Source organism: Hypomesus nipponensis, chromosome 10 (genome assembly GCF_054491055.1).
Source record: "Hypomesus nipponensis isolate SF chromosome 10, ASM5449105v1, whole genome shotgun sequence".
Taxonomy (NCBI): domain Eukaryota; kingdom Metazoa; phylum Chordata; class Actinopteri; order Osmeriformes; family Osmeridae; genus Hypomesus; species Hypomesus nipponensis.
The window spans coordinates 7,451,479-7,471,892 of NC_140370.1; the positions used below are offsets into that span (position 1 = coordinate 7,451,479).

Below are 20,414 nucleotides of genomic sequence, written 5' to 3' on the forward strand. Positions count from 1 at the left end.
TGGGGACCTTGAAATCAGTCACAAATGACTGCGCGGGCTTGACTTGCAGTTAGTTTCCAAGCCGTCATTCAAAAGTCAATAGTACTCTAGGCTAGTACAAATATTTAAGTAGGCTACTTGTTTTGTCAAGTTCAACAACAAACCCGTGAAAACTATTGAAAACGTTTACTTTCAATGTTCTTACACCATTTATTGCATTGGTTCGGATCCGTTTGAATCCTCATGACACTCAATGACTGATGGCCATCCAGCATCGTCCCGTCCAGAAAAGCAGAACACCATGACGGAGATAAACCAGCTGTGCGCTCCAATACTGGTGTACCAGGAGGACGTGAAGGAAAACCGTGCCACCGCTCAGCGCAAGAAAGAAACTCTTAAAGAAACCTCCTGCGCTCCAGTCTGTATCCTTTATGCCATAAAGTTACGATGTGTAAGTTTGTTAAATTAGGCTACTGTGTGACTGATAAGCTAATAGGCTACACTAGGTTTTAATTTAAATAAGCGCATGATCAGACAGTGCATTAAAAAGTGCAGTTTTCAGTTGTCGCACACAGAGTAGGCCTATGCCTATAGGAGAAATAAGTCATTGTCGCACATGCTCTCTTTCTCAAACACAAGCGCATGTACCAAGGTTGTTGCCATGGAGACAACCCTAAACCATAATTTATTGTTGTGGAGGGAGTTAGCAAGATTAAGCTGATGCGAAAATAATAAAATGGATGGGCAAAAGATTCCAGGAGGAACTGAAAAAGCCAGGTAAAAAAAAAGAAAGATCTGCGACTTCGTAAATGGGTTCTGGCAAGGGTGGGAAAAATATGTTTTCCCAAAAGCATACTCTTTCAAGTAAAAATGTGGGTTGTAATTTCCGGCAAATATAGTAATATGAGTCCAACGTAATGTTCATATTACATAAAGCTCCACAAACAATTTTGCATTGAAATTAATAACAAATCTCGCACGCACGCTACGCGCGCTCGCATTCATTTGAAGATCAGATTTCAGCTCACATCACAACATGACCAAGTCCTAGGTTCGGCTAAGCACCGAATGTTTACAAGGTGGCTCGGCCCCTGGTAGGGATGGGGTGGTTTTGGCCTACACTCCCGGGTTGAACATGGGTCCCACTCCGGCCCTGGGTCGAAGGATAACTTAAAATGTCTATAGAAGTACACTTTTGACACAACGAGTCGTTTGTAGTATTGTTCTAACGGAAAGTCTCAGCGTGCTTGGTGGGGTCCATGGGCAGCCTCATTGATAATCTTGCCTGCCTGCCCCCCTTCTGGTCTGGAGGAAGAAGCATGGTGAGTATCCTCACCATACACACACACGCACACGCACACGCACACACATTCACATACTTTATTCTCACAAAGTTCTTGTTGGATATAACTGTTGGTCTGAGAGATTTGTGTCCTGCACACTTGTGCCACTGTTTTTTCTCCAGAGTGTGCAGGACAGAGGACTGAAGATGCCTACTCAGATGCTGGAAGGGAAAGGTACTGACCCCCTACTAGGAAGCAGGTGGTGTGTGCACAGTAAATAAAGGGTTCTAGGACCAAAGAGAGCTTAATCTAGAATCTTGGGATTCCAAATTAGATTTTCAGCGAGTTTGTCGGTTATGTGGAGCTCCCTTTTGTTTTAATTGTGTCTAACATTTAGAAAACCACAAGTAGTAACTAAAGTCCTTGGACAAGCGACACTGTCTGTGTAAAAAGGATATTTCTGCACCTCTTCTATATAGTTTTCCTGTTGGAGTGTATATAAATGTGTCAAATGAAGCTGGGGCAGGCCTATTCCTGTGATTTACTGAGTATTACTGTAATGAGTCTAGGCTTAAATATTTGTCTTCATGAGTTGTTGGGGTGTAAGAACAGGAGAAACAGCAGGTAGAATGTCGTTGATGCTGAAAACATTTGAAAGACATCTGTCAGGAACATTTGGCCAAATCAACAACTTATTTAATCATTAACACCAAGTAAAGAGTACAGTGTACTGCATCATCCAAATGACTAGTAGAGCCAGGTTATAGTAAAAGTGTTATGGACAGATGTAGAACTTATACTAGACTTATGAAAAACAAAAAGAGTCGAGAAAATGGGAATTGTCCATGAACTTGGACAATAAGCTGCTGATAGCAGCCTAGACTGGACTCTGTAGAGGTCTAGGTGCAGAACATGCTTAAATCAAAACAGTTCATCCATCATGTATGACAATACCTTGCGTCTCCACTATAACCTCACATTATGTGCTTTCACTTACAAACACACTCGATCAGCGTTTGGATGATTGTTTACATGATCTGATCCACTGTAAATATCAGGGCTTAACTAAAGAGAGAAAGGGAGAAATATGTATTTGACTCGCGTGTCATGAATCGTAACCATCAATCCATAAAACAGGTATGAGGGTCCCCATGGTTTCCTCTTCACTCTCTCCCCCCTTCCTTCCTTCCTTTCTTCCTTCCTTCCTTCCTTCCTTCCTTCCTTCCTTCCTTCCTTCCTTCCTTCCTTCCTTCCTTCCTTCCTTCCTTCCTTCCTTCCAGAGAAACAGGACAAGGGCGGATCCAAGAGTACCAGACTGACCCAGCAGGACTCTAGCCAATCACTGCACAGGAGTGAAAAGGTCAGGGGTCAGCATAGCTGGTGGTGGTGGGGGGGGGGGGATAGCTAAATGTCATGCTGCATTTTTCTTATTGTCATCATCAATAGTCATTAGCATCATCAATAATCAGCCTACGACTAGGTTGAGTAGAGTTTAGGGTTATTTATAAAACACACTATTAAAAGAGAACCTCTAGGTGTCTCTGAAGGGAAGCATTCTGTGCTCCTTGAATAGGGTATAATCTGCCCCCAAAATATTAGATGTTGATCCATGTGCAATTTGTATCTTACATTTTGAATGTGTAACAACGTATGAAATGATTCCTCAAGCTCACGGACGGCGTGCCCAAACTGGTTGAGCTCTACCAGTACCCACGTTCCCTAAGCAACAGGCCCATGTCCCTCCCTCACAACACAGCCTTCTGTACTGTCGTTAACAATGTGGTACGGGGGCAGCGCCACCTGGTGCACAAGGTAATGTACTGCATGTCCGCACAGGAATAACATGGTCATGTAGTCTATAGACAGAAGAATTGGAATTATGGATCTGAGTTTCAATAATTTGCCAAAGCTGTCATAGAAGTAGATGTTCCTGGTGCTATTTGTGTTCCTTTATTGTCCCTAACTGTGTTTTTGACCCTTGACCTGTCCCGTGCAGCCCAGGTATAAGGCTATGTTCCAGATCATTCTGTCATCCTCTGTGATGGAGGACTTTGTCACTGACTGCTTCTGGTGGCTGTTCATGCAAAACTTCCAGGTCAGAAAAGTCCAGAAATGTGAAATGCTTACTATGAGTAAATGTTTAACTTCTTTTTAAAGACAGTTATTTGATGGGCTCATCATTTGATTCGGGTAAAGGTTCTTGTCATATATATATATATATATATATTATTTTTTTTATTTTTTTTAAGACATAAACACAAAGGAGAACACAGAACAGCAGAATAGTTCAGAACAGTTTTTCCTCTCATGAATATATGTTGTCTCTCCAGCTGGACGCCCGTATCCAGGGGAACATTTTCACACGCATGGCTGTGAACTACACCAAGATACTGACCCAGGAGTCATCATGTCGCTGTGGCAGTATATTCTTCAGGGTAACTTACCCTACTATTGTATCCTCTTCATCGCCCCACACTTAGCACATTTGAAAAGCGCTGGCAGCATTTATAGTGGTGCATTGCATCTGCCCAACACAAATAAATCATACTTACAATAACTAGATACATGTATCTTATCCCTGTTGTTTTCTCTCTCTCTCTCTCTCTCTCTCTCTCTCTCTCTCTCTCTCTCTCTCTCTCTCTCTCTCTCTCTCTCTCTCTCTCTCTCTCTCTCTCTCTCTCTCTGTCTCTCTCTCTCTCTCTCACTCTCTCTCTCTCTCTCTCTCTCTCTCTCTCTCTCTCTCTCTCTCTCTCTCTCTCTCTCTCTCTCTCTCTCTCTCTATCTCTATCTCTATCTCTATCTCTCTCTGTCTCTCTGTCTTTCTCTGGCTCTCTCTCTTTCTCTCTGGCTCTCTCTGTCATCTGAAGGAGTTCCCCAGTACCCTGGCCCAGACTCTGTACTGCTGCTTCTGCTGTAGCTTCCCTCAGTCCTGGAGCACCATCCGCAGTGACGCCTTCCTGCTCCCGCTGTGCTTTACTGCCTACCAGTGGATAGGAGGTGAACTGCAGGGATCACACTGGAAAGAAAAGCACACATTTCTCTTCTACGTGATCGATTACATTCAAACTGTCTGTCTATTTGTATGCCTGCCTGTCTGTCTATTTGTATGCCTGCCTGCCTGCCTGCCTGCCTGCCTGCCTGCCTGCCTGCATGTCTGTTCATCCTCAGGGATCTGTCCAGCTCCTGACATCTTTAAGAAGTGGGACTTTGAGGCTCTGGAGCCAGAAGAGGCAACCAATGTAAAGTTTGTGTCTGAGGATAAAAGGACAGAGGAAGAGAGCGGTGGGTGACTGTACTCATCTGTCAGTTTGACAGGAGCTAGCATTGTGTAGCACCATGTTTGTCCAGTGGTAACTGTGTTTGTATGTGTGCACAGGGTCCTGTCTGTCTCTCCTGGAAAACATGTTCTCCAGTAACTCTGTTGACGAGCTTCTGCAGAGCCAACCGTCCAGTAACACGGCTCTGACAAGAAACAAGTCGGTTAGTTTTACACACTCAACCACACACACACACACACACACACACACACACACAGACACACACATGCAGTCCCCCTCTATCTCACACACTCCCCTTGAATGTGCGGTGTGTTTCAGAGTTCAGTCCAGGCAAGCAGCCAGGTTGGTAGCCGGGTTGGTAGCCCGACCGGCAGCAAGCTGTCCAGCCCCTCAGTCAGGTCTAACAGGAGCTTAGTGAGAGGTGAGCTGGGCTGAACAGTCACACTAAAGCACATTGTCAATGGGATAGAGCCCAACATGTGTGCTATTTCATCCATTTCATGTGTGTTTGGGTGTGTGTACGTGCATGATGTGTATCTGTGTGTGTGTGTGTGTGTGTGTGCCAGAGAAATCCAGCTCTGACAAAATCACAGGTACAGACTTGAAAGCGTTGACCTGCCAAAGCAAACAGAAACTTACCAGAGAGGTTAGACAACACACTGACACACACCCTGTTGTCTCTGCTCGCCTCCTCTTTCCCTCACACACACACCCACACACACACAATAATTCTCCCTATATCCTCTCTCACCTTCACTCTGACCTCTCGTCCTCTCCTCCCCAGTCTCACGTGGCATACCCTGGCACACAGTTCAAGCGCTGTGTATTTAACCTGTATGGCAACAGTCCCCTGGTCCAGTTTTACATGCGTGTAAAGTCCATCAACCAGCAGGCGGGTCTGGATGTACGGGTGGTCCGCACCGAGATCCACAAGCTGCCTCCATATCCTTTTCATCATCATCATCATCATCATCATCATCATCATCATCATCATCATCATCAGGAGCATAACGCTGGGAAAATCCACTGTGGTGTCTGTAAGATAAGTCACTGAAGTGAATGTCATTGCCCAAAGATTGCTCTTCACGTTACGGGGGAACTTTCGTAAAACGATGTGGGTCCAATTTAACAACCAAGGCCTTTGGCGTCAGCCCGATTACTTAAGTCTACTGTGTGAATGCTATCAGACAGTGATTCCAAAGAGAGATTATCATTAGAATACTAGAATTGCTGGTGATAATATACTGAACTGATAATATATTGAAATGGATGATGGGCCTTCTTTCAAACACCCCGTTTGTCAGTTTTCAGTCTATTTAAGGTATCGTGGTATAAATGTCCCCCATTTTTCCAAATGAATGTGTGGCATTCTGAAGTGAGACAGTCTTGTGGATTTGCCGACTTAGCGTCTGGCTGGGAGGAACTCCCGGCTTGTGTTGCCTCTTTAACGGCTGTGGTGTCACGGAGGGCTCGGTTACGTACTGTGACCTCCTGGCTCGGGCGCAGGAGCGCTCGCTGAGTCACCGTGGCGACCTGCGACGCATGTGGAGTCAGTATGCTCAGGACCTGTATGTCCTCAACCAGAAGAAGCTGGACGAACGCAACAAGCTTGTCAGGTAGAGCACATGCTCAAACACAAACACACAAGCGTTCCACTCATTACTGGTTGCCTCACCATTGGAGCCCAGTGGAGAATCACTGTCTTCCTGTTGGATGGTTTTCTCCCTCTGTGACCTTTGAACCAGGAAGCAGAAGAAGATCCTTTCCCAGAGGACAGCTGTGCGCAAACTGTGCCAGCTACTGCTCCCAAACAAGAGTGTGAGCTATCTTTACTGCTTCCATAAGCAATATAATGTATATTATAGTATAGAAATGTATATGGTAGTATAGCAATGTAAATACTTGGGAACTACAGTAGCTTACCATATATTTGTGTATGGATGTGGCACAAAGGACTTGTATAATGTAAGAAACATACAATATTATACCATACTGTCATTGTGCTCCTTGATTATCTGCTGCACTTGAATGCACTACTTGTACAATGTTTGGACTAAAGCACTTCCTAAATTAATACATGCAAATGTCATGAGATGCTTGTGTCTGTGAATACTCGTGAAGAGAAGATCTCTGTGTTGGTCCACAGAATGAAGAGGATATCAGGTCTCATGCTCAGGTTACACATGCCTTTGAGACTGCTGTGGCATGTTTGGACTGACCTGCCCTCTAACCACTAACCCTGACCAGGAAACCCCTCTTGTTCATACCCACAAATATGTATACATCAACACCCGACTTGGCTTTTTTCATTATTATCATCATATTATCATAGGCTGTAATACGTAAAAGCGGTCACTGGGTAGCAGTGTTCCCGTGGCTGTCAGATCTAAAACAACATCTCGGGGTTTAAAGACAGAGAGCCAGATTTGTCCCGATAATATACTGCATCTACTGAGAAAGGTAGAGAGAGAGAGAGAGAGAGAGAGAGAGAGAGAGAGAGAGAGAGAGAGAGAGAGAGAGACAGACAGAGAGACAGAGAGAGAGAGAGAGAGAGAGAGAGAGAGAGAGAGAGAGACAGAGAGAGAGAGAGAGAGAGAGAGAGAGAGAGAGAGAGAGAGAGAGAGAGAGAGAAAACAACATGGATATTACATGTAGACATTTATCTCCAAAATGTATCACAGTACAGAACAGAGAGAGCAAGAGAAAGACAGGTTCCATCCAAAACGAAGTTGGGGCAGAGTGCAGGCCATGTAAGGAGATTTCCACACCTGTTCTGGCTGTGTACTTTTGGCTTTAGCAGGTTCTGAAGTTCATGGTTCAACAAGATTTGTCAGCTATGAATACATTCCTAGTCTTAATATTAGAGACTATGCTGATCCACAACTCAATCCCTTCTCACAGCACACAGGAACGACAATCTGAAACAATACGTCTGACTCCAATAACATCAAATACTGAATGGTTTTGTTTAGTAACAATGATGTAAGATCCAACATGTCACATTCCAGGTTGCATTCACCCCCGTCACCTGTTACACAAAAGTCTGTCTTTCTGTCTTCTAAAGTGAAAGATGATTCCACTGGAATCACTCGTCCACTAGAAAGTTTGACCACATTACCCCAGTCTTTGCCTCTTTGCACTGGCTTCCTGTCCAGTTTAGAATACATTTTAAAATGTTATTGTTTGTTTTTAAAGCTCTTAATGGACAGGCCCCTTCATATATCTCGGACCTTTTAAAATTGCACGCACCCATTAGGTCACTGAGGTCTGCGGACACGCTTCTTTTATTCACTCCCCGATCACGCTGTGTACGCACAGGTGATAGGGCCTTTGCAGTTGCTGGTCCGAAGTTGTGGAATCAGCTTCCCCTATCTATTAGGCAGGCTCCTTCATTGTCTGTTTTTAAATCCAGGCTTAAGACCCACCTTTATGTTCTGGCGTTTCCCACCACTTGACTTGTGCTGTTGCCTGTTTTCTGTTGCTGAGAGTTTTGTATTTTGTTTTACTGTGTTTTTTATAGTGTTTCTTTTTTTTTAAATGTATTTGGATTCTGTTTTGGTGCTTTTGTTCGGCACCTTGGTCAGCCTTGCTGTGTTGAGAGTGTGCTTCATAAATAAAATGTACTTACTTACTTTACTTACTTACTGGAGATCATCATTCCCCAGTGAAGCGTACCTTGACGACAGCCGTGAACCTGAAGAACATCAATACTGCTGAGATGTGGTGCTTTATCACAACCCAGACGGCATTTCCCAGGTCAATGCCCTTGGTGTGTCCCTTCTAGACTTACATAACTTCTGTTCTTCTGTTCTGCGTCCTCCAACCTTTCAACAGGCCGTCTGTCTGGGTGCAGCAAGGCCCACTGAGAGCCCTGGGACCTCAGCCAGTCTGCATTGAGCAGGCACAACATTATTGACGTGGGCCTGTCGAGCAAAACGTTTTAAGATAGGAAAGCCATGCCGTGTTTGGAGTCAGTGGCTCACAGAAACGCTTTCAAAGAAAAGGGCAAGTTGGAAGCCAGAAAGGTTATCCTTTAACCACTGCTCAGAACATAGCTTTGTGTGTGTGTGTGTGCGTGTGTGTTAGCTGTGTATGTGGGTACACACCATAGTTATGTCTGAACCTTAACACTGAACCTTAACTTTTCTGTTTGAAAGTCCACTTGGTCCACTTACTTCAGTAGACGGAACAAGAACTGGTCTAATGTTTATTTGGACAGCTATTGGTAGTCTTTCAGTTTGCCTTTTGTTGTACTGTAGAGATTTGATTTGGAAGTTGGTAGTAATAGTTGGTTGTAATGAGTACATAAGTGGACTTCAGGTTTTTGCCAGAAAGTGGACATGGTGAGTGACCTCTTACCGTACTTAGAGTGCTGTGTAACATACATGACAAAATGCAGTACTGCAGGCTTCAAGTCAAGGCTGGGTATGTCCTACCACCTGAGTTTGGATCTCACCGTTACAAAGGAGAGGAAGATGAACTGGGGGCTATTTACAACTCAACCTCAGAGACACGTTCCATCACTATGTACGGCACTCCGATTCCTTCTTGGTTGTACCATCAAACAATGTCCTGGCCTTGAGAAATGTCAGACAAGAGACAGGAATGTCCTGTAAATCAAAACTTGGCACCTGTGATAAAGATTCCATTTTAGTGTTGGTAGGTTGCTCGCTTTGGGATGATGTTAAATCAAAATAGCTAACTAAAATGTTTCAGTTTACACAAGTTTTGAGCTTCTGCAGTGGAAGCATTGAGCTGCTGTGTTCCAGGTGAGCCAGAGAGACATGACCATGTGACTGTGACCATGTGACTGTGACCATGTGACTGTGACCATGTGACTGGGGTTCAACTGGTTTCTCCTGGGGGCCTTTACAGCTAACTTGTGGTCAAATCTGGGGTACAGCGCACAAACTTAAACACACACATAAACACACACATATACACACACAAAGAAAGACAAGGCAGAGCTCTTAACATGTGTGTATATTGCTTAGATCCCTCTGTTAGACACTGGAGCAGATGCCATCTCTGACATCATCACAGGAATGGATGTCGCGTGTGTGGCAGTCACGTATTCCAGCATGTTCCGGCAGTTCATGCAGGCAAATGGAGCAGTTGACTCTTCTGTCCACTCGGCATATCCTCTGATGTCATAGCTAGGCTAGCTACCAGTTTGGGACTGTAGTGTCACACACACTCTGACATTCATAGACCCACACACACACATAGTCCATAAAGTGAGCTGGACACAGACTTCTTGAAAATCTTACATTGTATATAATTGACACAAGGTTTCAGGAACAAACAACAGCAAATGACACATTCTATATTTATAAATTTCTTTCTGGCAGCGAGCATCACCATCAACACAAATCACAACTCTCCACAGGCTTTTGAAAACAATTCACCAAAATCAAAATAGAAAAAAAGAACAATAGATTTTAATTTATTAAATTGGCACCTTTCGTAAATGCCAGCCATATAATCTCAGGGAGGATGGAGGTTTGCCATCAGTCTATCTGATCTACTGCATGGTCTGCATTGTCTTCTCCCTGCAAACGGGTGGGGGACTGGGGGATGCAAATCATGGCAACGCATGAAAGAGAAGGGTGGGGGTTAGATCTACACCCTACTCCTCCTGTATGTACACAAATCTCAGAAGGACATCGGGCCCAACTATCCCCGGCTTGCGATGGTTTTGTGCATGGACAATGCCATCTATTGGCCTCGTTCATAATAAAAGTGCAGAGCATTAAAAGCGAGGTGGGTGGGGAGGGGGCAGAGGGGGACAGTGTGCAAAAGGTGGCCAGTGACAGTACGTCCAGTACCACGACCATTGGAGGAGGAAGTCGTTGAGCTGAAAATCGCTGGTCCCATGAAGTTGGAGTGTCACCATCGGATAGTTGGGCCTCAGGATGCTGCAAATGGATTGATCCCAGCATCTATTCACGTCGGGATCACCGGTAGACCAGCAGGAGGCGCTACAGGCTACACTCTTCACACCTGATCACTGGCTCAGTGTCAAAAGCACCTTGGAGGAATCCAAATCCTTGAGTGATGGCTTGACATCTGAAACTTTGCTATGCCGATTGGTTCTTTTTGTTGCTCTAATGATTCGAAATAGGAGAGACATTTCCTGTTTTTCTGTTTCGAAAAGCACAGTGGACATGCTTTGTCATAGAAAAAGCCTGGTTAACATCCTGGTAATCGGACTCTTTGCTGACCTTGCACTCTTTTCCTCCCCCTTGATTGCACTTCTAATTTGGGCTTTCCACAAAAGCAGGCAACACAGACACGTCTGGCATTATGAGGCCTTCTCAGTCCAGAAGAAGTACTCAGAGGGGATTCAAATCTATTATTTTAGTCAAATTCAACGTTTTTTTACCATGTTGAATGTCAGTTACTGCTTCATACTCCTTGTAAAACATGTTAATACTGTGCTGTGTGCTTTGCTTCAATTAATAAAATCCAGTTCAGTTCTAAAAAAGACTAACATGACTCATAGAAAGTTGCGCACACATACCCCGCCCTCATCGCCCATGCACCGCTCTACTCGCCTCTGACAGAAGGCCTTGACGTTTTATTCCACCATGTTGAAGTATATATATTTTCCCTGCATGTCTTTCATCAGTAGACCCTTCTAGAATATTCCGGAAACAACCCCACGACGTCAGGATATAATGGAGCGCTGTGTCACTGTCATGTTGACAGCCCACCATGCAGAAACACCAAGGACACTTTGAAGGTTGTTCTAACTGATGACAAGCAAAGACGAGGGGGAGTGTGAGAGGGCGAGGGGGAGAGAAAATGAGCTACTGTGATGTCGTGAGAGAGCAGGCAGAAACCACGGAATGAGGGAGGTGGGAGGATGATAAAGCAGAAGACTGGAGGGGGAGACAGTAAAGAGAGAAAAGCAGGGTGGGGGCCAGAAAAAAGTCTGCCTAAAAGAATAAAAAGATGAGGTGCAAATAACAGCAGACATCATTATGCAATCGCAAAAGTCTCCTTGAAGACAGAGAATAGGACCGGATAGAATAGGACAGAGCAGCCGTTGCAGATGCACAGTCTGCTTTCAAACGAATGGTTGGACCGATACAACCCTACTACACTATAGGACGGGGAATGTACTGAAAAAATATTTTCTGCTGAGGCCTCACTCTCTCTGGCCAAAAACAACTGTAGAACGACCGTGTTCTGTTCTGACCTGTAGCGTCTGTCTCCTAACTGCCATGAAGAAACGCTTAGGGGGCTTATCTCCCATGACTACTTCTATTAGCCGAGTATTGTACTTGGAGCAAGGTGTTGGAGCCAGGGCCAATCTGAACGGTGAGTAGGGTGTGGATGGAACAGTCTGAAGTGGGAGGAGGATGAGTGTATAGACCAGACTGAACTGGAAGTAGGGTGGGGATGGAGTAGTCTGAACTGGGAGCCGGATGAGTCCAGGGGTTATTGTGGAGGTGGTCTTTCCACTCCAAAGCAGACCACTCTAGTTCGACCTCTCCCCTGAGTCTTCGTAGGGGTTCCATGGAAAAGAGGTGGTTGTGAATTTGATTGTGGATTTGATTACAGTGTCCACCATGAGTCAGCAGAAAGTCTTGGTCCCTTTTGGATGATGGTATTTTTTCCACAGTCTGGCGTAGAGTTTAAAATGCAAGAGGAGGCAGTCATCCTCCTTAAAACTCATCAATACTTGATTTCATTTGAGTTTTGTGGAGAAGTTACTATATTATAATTATTGTCGAGTGGAAGCCACTGATGGGTTTGAACGAATCTGGATTTTATAAATAAATAGTCTGACATGAAGGATGTTTTAATGAGTGGAATACCAAATGCCTGCTGTAGCTCTGTGCTACTGCGAAGCTCCCCCACGCTGCCGACACCCACATACTCTATTATGTTTATAGATTTTCTCTCCACATGGTGGTGCACACAAAGAATATCTTAGAGAAACCCAAACACCGGTAACAAACTACATAAGGATGCCAAATACCTGCTCTAAAGGTGCTGTAAAAAATATATACCGCCAAAGAAACGAGAACGGAACCAAAAACTAGGAATACTCATTCTTTCTTTTTGGTCTGATAGAGACCAAAAAGGAAGTCAATACATTTTTGTTTTGTGTCCTTATAATTGTTGAGATTTGGCAAAGTAAGTTAACCACTTCCTGGACATCTCTTCCAGTCTCCTCCACCTCCCTCCCACCTCCCTCCCACCTCCCCAGTTCCAAACTCAGTCACGATGGGGCGATTTCCCCCACCAATTATCGCCAGAGAAGTGGTGTAACCAATGAAAGCAGGTAGAGGGTGGAGCAGGGAAGGTTGTGGCTGCCTGTGGCTCTCACTTGATTGTTCTCTGGGGGGAAGGCGTAGACTCTGGGGGAGTCAGTGTTGGGGAGGATGAGGCGTGGACCACGGGGGCAGTTCTCTTCAGCACATAGCCCACTTCCGGATCCGCTGACATCATCACCTGGAAAAGACAATTGCACGTTGGAGCTGTGACCCCTGCTAGGCCCTTTTAGGAGCCATCTATATTCAGAAAACACCTACCTCCTTTAGCAGTTTTTTTCCCCATTTTACTCTTCCTTGGTCATGTACAATACATACAATACATTGCAGCATAATGTTCATTTAACACACTTACTGTAATTTTAGTAATAGTCAATAATGTGTTAAAAGTCTCTGGACTGTATTTTCATCTGGCATCTGAGAGACACCTATGGTATAGTCATGGGTCGGAGCCCGGGTCTGATCCCCGACAAGAGGGATTACAGTTTCTGTGCCAGTGAACACAGAAAGAGACTTATATAATGTGCTATGAAATCTGACCTCAATTATTCAAAGTGGCAGAACAATTTAGGCCAAGTTTTCTCCCTCACTCCATACTGTACCTTCAGCTTAATTCTAAAAATAGCACCCTCATTTTCATCAAGTTCACTTACCTAAAGTGGGGGAAATTAGCTAGGTCGTTACAGATGAAGCTCTTGCTAAAGTGCAAACAGGTCAACTGGAGTAGTCTGGTATCCCTGCCCAAAGTGGAAGCTCACCACGAAGAAATGTATTTATACTGTTTATTTGCAGGATTAACATACACGCCTTAGAAGGAATAAGGCAAACCAAAAATAAAGGTCAAAGACCCCCCAGGTTGTATCTACAGAGGCAGCGAGGACCTTGCTTTCCTGGAGACAGTCAGCTTGTTGGCCTGAGAACTATACTCACTTGTGTCCTGGAACTCCACATCATTTCCGTTGATGGCGTTCTTCACGCGGTTGGTCATCATTTTCAGCTCCATGATCTGCTGGCGGACCCTCATGTGAGGCTTGGTGATGTCAATATCCACCTCAGGGTTGTTGATCTGGCTGGCCAGCCCATCGCCCATCACCTCTGGTAGGTATCTGACATACAACACACAGGCTGCGTGTGAAGATTCTGGAAATATCCACTCCAGTAAGTACAAGGTAGGGAGGGTTTCATTAGTCTTGATGTCAATGCCAAGCTGTCTCTCCTTTGGGAAGGAATGTTAGGTATATTGGTGGCTCTACCTGCCACGGGTCATGCCGTTCCAGCACTTATCCTCATCCACGGCTCCACTGAAGGACTCCATTTCCCGGCAGATTCTGACTGGTTGTGTGACCCAGTACTGACCTGCTGTGTTCAACCAGGCTCTGAGGTCTGAACCCTGTCAGGAGGAGCAGGAGGGAGAGGAAGGAGAAGAAGAGGAGGGGGAAGGACATGAGAAAAGGGAAGAAATGCAAAAGGAGGGAGAGGGAGGGGGAGAGAGGAAGGAAAAGGATAAGGAGAGGGAGATCCGTTTTTTAATGAGTTCATTTCATATCAGAGTGTGGAAGATTAGACGGCACAGCATATGAATTCATATCCGCATACCAGTTTCTCCAGCATTGCTCTGTTGCCAAGACCCACTTTGTCTGGGACCAAAATCTTTCCTCCTTTCTTCACCTCCTCCTGCAAGGTGCTGCTCGTTCCTCCCTCTCTCAGTTCCCCACAGGCACGAAACACCTAGGGGTGGAGAGGGAAGTACAAAGAAGGGAAGGGGGGTGGTTTCACAAAATGAAAAAAAAAAAAACGTACCTATTGTCCCTTTAAGGATTCAGTCAAAAAGCCATTAATAATTAGTTACACACGTGTACCCATTAGTAGGGTCATCTGATCAAGAAAATCTCTCCCACTGTCAGATGATCCCATGCTGAGCTTTGTAGAATCATCTCCTCGGTGCTGATTGTTGACATGCTTAAAACAGAATCGTCCTGATGCTAACCCTCTCCGATGACTCTGAAAACCTAGATGTGTGTTGCTGAATCCCAGACTCTGTGTTTCATGGCATTTGAAAGTCCACATTATGTACGAGTTGTATTACACTACTCTGACATCTTTACAACAGGGAAAACACACAATACTGTGGCCTGATGCAAGCTAGTACAGCCCTCAAGACTGCTTAGAAAATCTACACTTGTAAATCTATGCTGAACTGTAGTCCTTCATTCATCATTTTGTTCAGAGTCCAATAAAATCACAGATTCTAAGCTGTTCTGAATGATCCTGTCTGAAACACAGTTCACACCAACACATGTAGACCAGAAAACCATGACTAATAAATCCAAACAGTATCCACCCAGAAAAACAAGAACATATGAAGGTGAAGATGTGTTAGATAGTACCCCATGGCAGTGAAAGTACCAAGTCAATGAAATGAATCGGCAAGTACATTTCACGACAAAATCAACGTATCGTGAGGTGCAGGTGTCTGATCCACTCAAGTTGAGCATCTCAGGGGACTGGGCCAAGAATACAGGAAATCAAGGGCAGTTAAATGGTATCCCAAAATGGGAGGGTGGGTGACAATCAAGAGAGCCTTCGCAAGCACACTACATGCTATATAGCTTTTGTTTAGGTTGTAGATAGGGCTCCTAGAAATGGACCCAGTGTCCTCACAAGCTAACATAGCAGGATAAAGTTCTTAAAAAATTATATTCAGAGTATTCAGTATAAAAGTACTAAATTAATCATTAGTTATTGATCAGTGGGTAAGGACAGAGCTCTTCAGAGGCCACAAAACATGTGGGACGCTGATTCCGGACCATTAGGATGAAGAGACCACTCAGAACATGCAGGTGGATGGATGACAGGTGCACCCTTACTGTGGGCGAGAGTCAGAAATGATCCTGTTTCAAGTGTGGAGACTCGTATGAGTCACATAAACCCCCACCTCAACCACCCACCCACCCCCCACCCCTCCCTACCCTGCCCACCCCGGCCAAGGCTAACCTTTGGGTTGAGGGTGTCCATGTTCTCCCGCAGAGCGCTGACAGCCTCAGCCAGGCGAGCAGGGAGGGTGAGGATGACCGTCTCCACGTTGACCTGGGCCTCCATGTGGCTGAGGACCTGCTCCAGTACATCTGGGTGGTGGTGCAACAGGAGGGAAGGACGGGAGAGGGTTAAAGACATATTCCTCCATGCCCTGGGAGCACAAGGTGAATTCAAAAACAACATGTCCGACAAATACTGCTAATTACTTCCAAACTCTATAAGGATTGTGTACGTGAGCGCTAACCCTAAGTGTGAGATAGTGGATGTGTGTGTACATGTTTGTGTGTGTGTGTGTGACTTACCAAGCAAGTTCCTCCATTCAGTGTGTAGGTCAGCCTGGTTGGCAAGGCAACCCTTCATAACATTCAGGCAGTAGTTGGGGCATGCCTTAGCAGAGGCCACACCCCGACAGTGAGGACAGTACGTCATCTTCATGATGGCACGAGTGCACTCTGGGCTCATGGGCAACTGCGAATGATCATCACACACACACGCGCACACACACACGCACACACACACATAAAAGGTCACTGAAAGCTGGCAGAGAGGAGTTGCATTCAGAGACAGAGGTTCAGAGGTTAACTCCCGTGGCTAACCAGGTCTTCAACATCAAGTCACTAAGGTTTCCTCGAAGAGAGATCTGCTCACACCAAAAGGGCCATATCCTTGCCCGCTCTCTTCATCCGGCCCTGTGTCCTTCCTTCCTCCTCCATCTCTCTGTCCCACAAGGCCGTTACCCCAGGAAGAGGACTCACTGCGTACCCACCGAAATTGGGTTAACAGCAAGTTGCTCGCATCAGAGCACAGCTACACTTACACAACTGTGCTAAGTTCCTGTGTGTGTGTGTCTGTCTGCATGTGACTGTGTTTGTGTGTGTGTGTGTGTGTGTGTGAAAGAGAAAATACAAAATCAGAATCCAGTAGAGCTATCAGCAGTCTGGAAAGACCTCATCTGCTCAGCTAACAACCGTTGTCAGCCCTTCCATCTGCCCCATTCCCAGAAATGCTGTGATTCCTTTTAAACATTTAAACATTTAAACTTGATGATGTGATGGTTCAGCATATCTCACCAAGGACTGACTAACAACGATATTCAGTTTGATACGTTTGATCCCTTGTCAAATCAGAGTCAACACATTTCTTGTCAGGATACACAATGCATCATGACTAATGAGTGAGATACAGTGAGTGAGTGTGTGTGCATGCGTGTGTCTGTGGGTTTGGGTGTGTGTGTGTGTGTGTGTGTGGGCCGGGGGTGGGGGGTAAGGGGGGAGGTGGGTGATCAGTCGCAGAGTCCGGGTGATCACTGTCAGTTGGACAGGGAGATGAGGAGACAACAAACACAGCTCCCCTGAGTCACACTCCCTCTTATGAGTCATGAGTCACGTCCATCTCCCCCGCCCTCCCCTTCCTCACCCTACGGCTGGTGTTGACCAAAGATGACTCAGAGAAAAAGAAAGAAAGAGAGAGATGGAAACAGAGAGAGGAAGAGGGGAGGGAGAGAGAGAAATGAAGACACAGAGGCTGTGTGGAACAATTTAACAACTTGTTGCCTCCACGTTATCAAACTGGCCACACTGTTGTTGCAGCGCTGGCTCTGGTCTTCAAAGCACAGACAGCAGTTTCTAATGACTTAGTATCTCCTCCATGGCCTGTAATGGCTTGGGGTTAATGTGGACAGCTCCTCTCTTATCACTGGAGGGACACCCGCATACAAAGTCACAAAGGGAGGGAAAGGGGCTGGGAGGACTGTTTAATTAAGATCACAGATAATGATTTCTATACACACACAAGCATGGGTACACACATACACATACACACAATAACAAACACTGCAATATCTTAATCTTTGTCCACTGTATGTGTCTGTTCGAGAGCTCTCTCTCTCTCTCTTTCCGCCACTCCTCTTTCTCCATCCTTTAAGCGCCCACCCACAGTATTCTCTCTCTCTCTCTCTCTCTCTCTCTCTCTCTCCCTCTCTCTCTCTCTCTCTCTCTCTCTCTCTCTCTCTGTCTCTTTCTCTTTCTCTCTCTCTCTCTCTCTCTCTCTCTCTCTCTCTCTCTCTCTCTCTCTCTCTCTCTCTCTCTCTGTCTCTCTCTCTCTAACTAGTGAGAATGAGTGAGTGACCTCTCCCCCATTGCTAAGAGTCCCAAATCCCGGGTCTTCACACCAACCAATGGATTGAGGTTCAGGAGCAGGAAACCCGTGCAGCTGGGATAAAGGGAGGGAGCGGAGGAGAGGGGGGGAGAGGAGAGGATGGAAAACATGAAGTCGGGGGTGGGAACATGCGGAGAGGGAGATGGAGAGGAGGAAGTACTTTGAACCCAGCCCTCCCATTGCACCTGCTGTCTTCCATCTCCACTTCTCTTTTCCCTTCAGGTTGTCCAGTCATGAGGAGCGAGCCCCAGAACGGCAGCGCCCGGCAGGGGCGCGGGGCTCCTAGTCCAAGCCCAATCCTTCCACTGTAGAACAGGGCTCCTATGTCTCCTATGTGTGGCAGCAGCCAGGCACTGACACCACAGTTTGGTCAAAGTCACCTCAGGTTCCTCTTGTCTGGTTTGTATTTCTGGTTCCCCCCCACGTCCTCATCTCCGTGTCGTGTCGTCCAACATGGAGGTGTGTACAGCTGCCTCTCAGAGCTGTGTTTCTACTCTCCTGGATGTAGTCAGTCACTGGGCCATTAGCAGGCTAGGAATAGGCCTGGTGGTCTCAGTACATCCTAATCAATCCCAGATAGAGTTACTGCAGAAGCGGGATGGAACACAGGAGAACAACACAGGGAGAAGGTGGGGTGATGGGGGGGTGGTGAGGAAAGCGAGAGAGAGAAGAGGGAGGGATGCAGAGACACGGGGAGAGGAAGAGAGAGAGAGCTAGGAGGAAAGAGAAAGGGTAGAGGGAGAATGGGACAAACGGGGAGGGGAGTGGGGGGAGAGGAGAGAGAGACAGACGTCTGAGGGAGGGAGAGAGATCATCTGCAGCTCGAACCAATGGAAATGTCAGCCAATGAGAGAGAAAGAAAAGAAGAACAAAAAGTTGAGGAGAGGACTGGGGCAAAAGCAAAGAGATGAGAGAGATGAAAGAGAGAGAGAGAGAGAGAGAGAGAGAGAGAGAGAGAGAGAGAGAGAGAGAGAGAGAGAGAGAGAGAGCGAGAGAGAGAGAGAGAGAGAGAGAGAGAGAGAGAGAGAGCGAGAGAGAGAGAGAGAGAGAGAGAGAGAGAGAGAGAGAGAGAGAGAGAGAGGGGAGAAGAGGTGAGAGCAAAGTAGAGGTGAGGGCTGAGATAAGTGTGCCCCATGCAGTCTCAGAGCCCGGGTTGGGCTTGCGGTTGATTGGATGAGAATGGAGGCGGCAGAGAACCAGTCTGATGGCCTACTGGGAAATGACAAGATGACAATACGTCGAGAGATCTTTTTCTTCTCCTCTCTCGTTGTTTCTTTCACGATGGGGTCCCAATCAGGCTCTGAAAGTATTGTTCTTTCAGCAGGAGATAAGGAGGGTGCACAGGGCTGAATACAGTACATGGTATGTGAGAGAAAGGCACATGCATGCACACACGCCCTGACATTAAAGAAAAAAAGGCTACTAGCAGCTGCCTTGGTGTGTGTGTGTGTGTGCATGATATGGAAGTCCCTGGACTCATTGAAAATGGCGCAGACTGCCTGTGCCCTCACATTAGAGAAGGGATGACATTTAATCATTTTGCAAAAGCCACACTAATCACACATTTTCCCCAGCCAACCTCATTAAATGAACACATCACTCAGTCCTTCAGCCATGGCAAAATGGTCTCAGTCGGGGAATATGGAACAAGTTCAAACTCCACTCTGGGGATGGGAGGGGGGGTGTACAGGAATAAGGAGGAATGAGGTGTGTATGTAGTACGTGTGTGAGTAAGTGAGAGAAAGCAAGAAAGAGAGAGAGGATGTGTCTTTGTGTGTGTGTGTGTGTGTGTGTGTGTGTGTACTTATCAGTTGCTCACCTCTCGGTGTGGCAGGAGCTGGCAGTGGACAGCTCAGAAGGGCCTCTGAGCCAGTCTTTCAGGTCTGAAGGGCAGAGCCCAGAGGGCACAAATCATGAATTGAAATGCCAGCTTAGCGTGTCTGCCCATGCTAATACCCTCCGTCACTCTCCAGTTAGCTACCAGAGGCCCGGAGCTAGGCTGGGCTGGCTTAGATATGGCAGGGCACTGTGTGTGTTTTTTTTTTTTGCTCCCTCATGCCTGAGAGGTGGGCTAAGCTTCGCTAGCTGTAGTCGTGCTTATGCTTTTTCCTCATTCCTCTTACCCCCTCCCATCCCCCACCACACCCCCCCCCAACACCCCCTAGACCCCCCCCCTCCCCACCACCACCACCACCATCCTCCCCCATTCCCCAGCCATGCCATGATAGTTGTCACTGTGTTGTTCTGCCTTATTAAGCGCTGTCTCAGACAAGACCGCCGCACAAACAATGTGGCGATGTTCCCGCCATCCTCATCGCTAGCTCATTCCCCCACGGACGCCAGGCCCGGGCGGTTACGCGCTGAAATGAGACATCACAAGGTTCCTGTACGGGCGT

General features: G+C 46.2%; 2 protein-coding genes across 4 annotated transcripts in view; one reads left to right on the forward strand and one right to left on the reverse strand.

The window, feature by feature from the left end:
* LOC146271161 (protein FAM227A-like) lies at nt 1-8,176 on the forward strand. 3 transcript variants are annotated; one of them, XM_084708375.1, is made up of 16 exons: nt 2-401; nt 1,222-1,301; nt 1,445-1,496; nt 2,543-2,622; nt 2,931-3,074; nt 3,259-3,357; nt 3,593-3,697; nt 4,130-4,259; nt 4,431-4,544; nt 4,639-4,742; nt 4,859-4,961; nt 5,107-5,186; nt 5,325-5,481; nt 6,003-6,156; nt 6,286-6,358; nt 6,687-8,176. In XM_084708375.1, exons 1-16 carry the CDS (start codon nt 233-235, stop codon nt 6,756-6,758), a joined length of 1,716 nt encoding a protein of 571 aa, XP_084564501.1. In that variant the 5' UTR covers nt 2-232; the 3' UTR covers nt 6,759-8,176. The 3 variants fall into 3 exon arrangements, with proteins under 3 accessions (XP_084564502.1, XP_084564501.1, XP_084564503.1); XM_084708377.1 differs by lacking the exon at nt 2-401 and adding an exon at nt 451-756 and having other exon boundaries at nt 1,198-1,301; XM_084708376.1 differs by lacking the exons at nt 4,859-4,961; nt 5,107-5,186 and having other exon boundaries at nt 1-401.
* A 1,330-nt stretch (nt 8,177-9,506) lies between these two features.
* The window catches only part of LOC146271162 (glypican-1-like), a 42,830-nt gene continuing 31,922 nt past the window's right edge, over nt 9,507-20,414 (reverse strand). The window contains exons 6-11 of the mRNA XM_084708182.1: nt 16,164-16,329; nt 15,820-15,950; nt 14,422-14,553; nt 14,079-14,215; nt 13,756-13,931; nt 9,507-13,006 (exon numbers count right to left, since the gene is read on the reverse strand). Coding sequence (XP_084564308.1) covers nt 12,801-13,006; nt 13,756-13,931; nt 14,079-14,215; nt 14,422-14,553; nt 15,820-15,950; nt 16,164-16,329 — 948 coding nt within the window. The 3' untranslated portion in view covers nt 9,507-12,800. The remainder of the gene's footprint in view (nt 13,007-13,755; nt 13,932-14,078; nt 14,216-14,421; nt 14,554-15,819; nt 15,951-16,163; nt 16,330-20,414) is intronic.

Excerpts from the sequence above, each read along its gene's own strand:
- LOC146271161 (XM_084708375.1), top strand. The coding sequence starts at position 233 with ATGACTGATGGCCATCCAGCATCGTCCCGTCCAGAAAAGCAGAACACC. Across the intron at positions 3,075-3,258 it reads AGCGCCACCTGGTGCACAAG|CCCAGGTATAAGGCTATGTT; the intron begins GTAATGTACTGC and ends TGTCCCGTGCAG. Across the intron at positions 4,743-4,858 it reads CTCTGACAAGAAACAAGTCG|AGTTCAGTCCAGGCAAGCAG; the intron begins GTTAGTTTTACA and ends GGTGTGTTTCAG.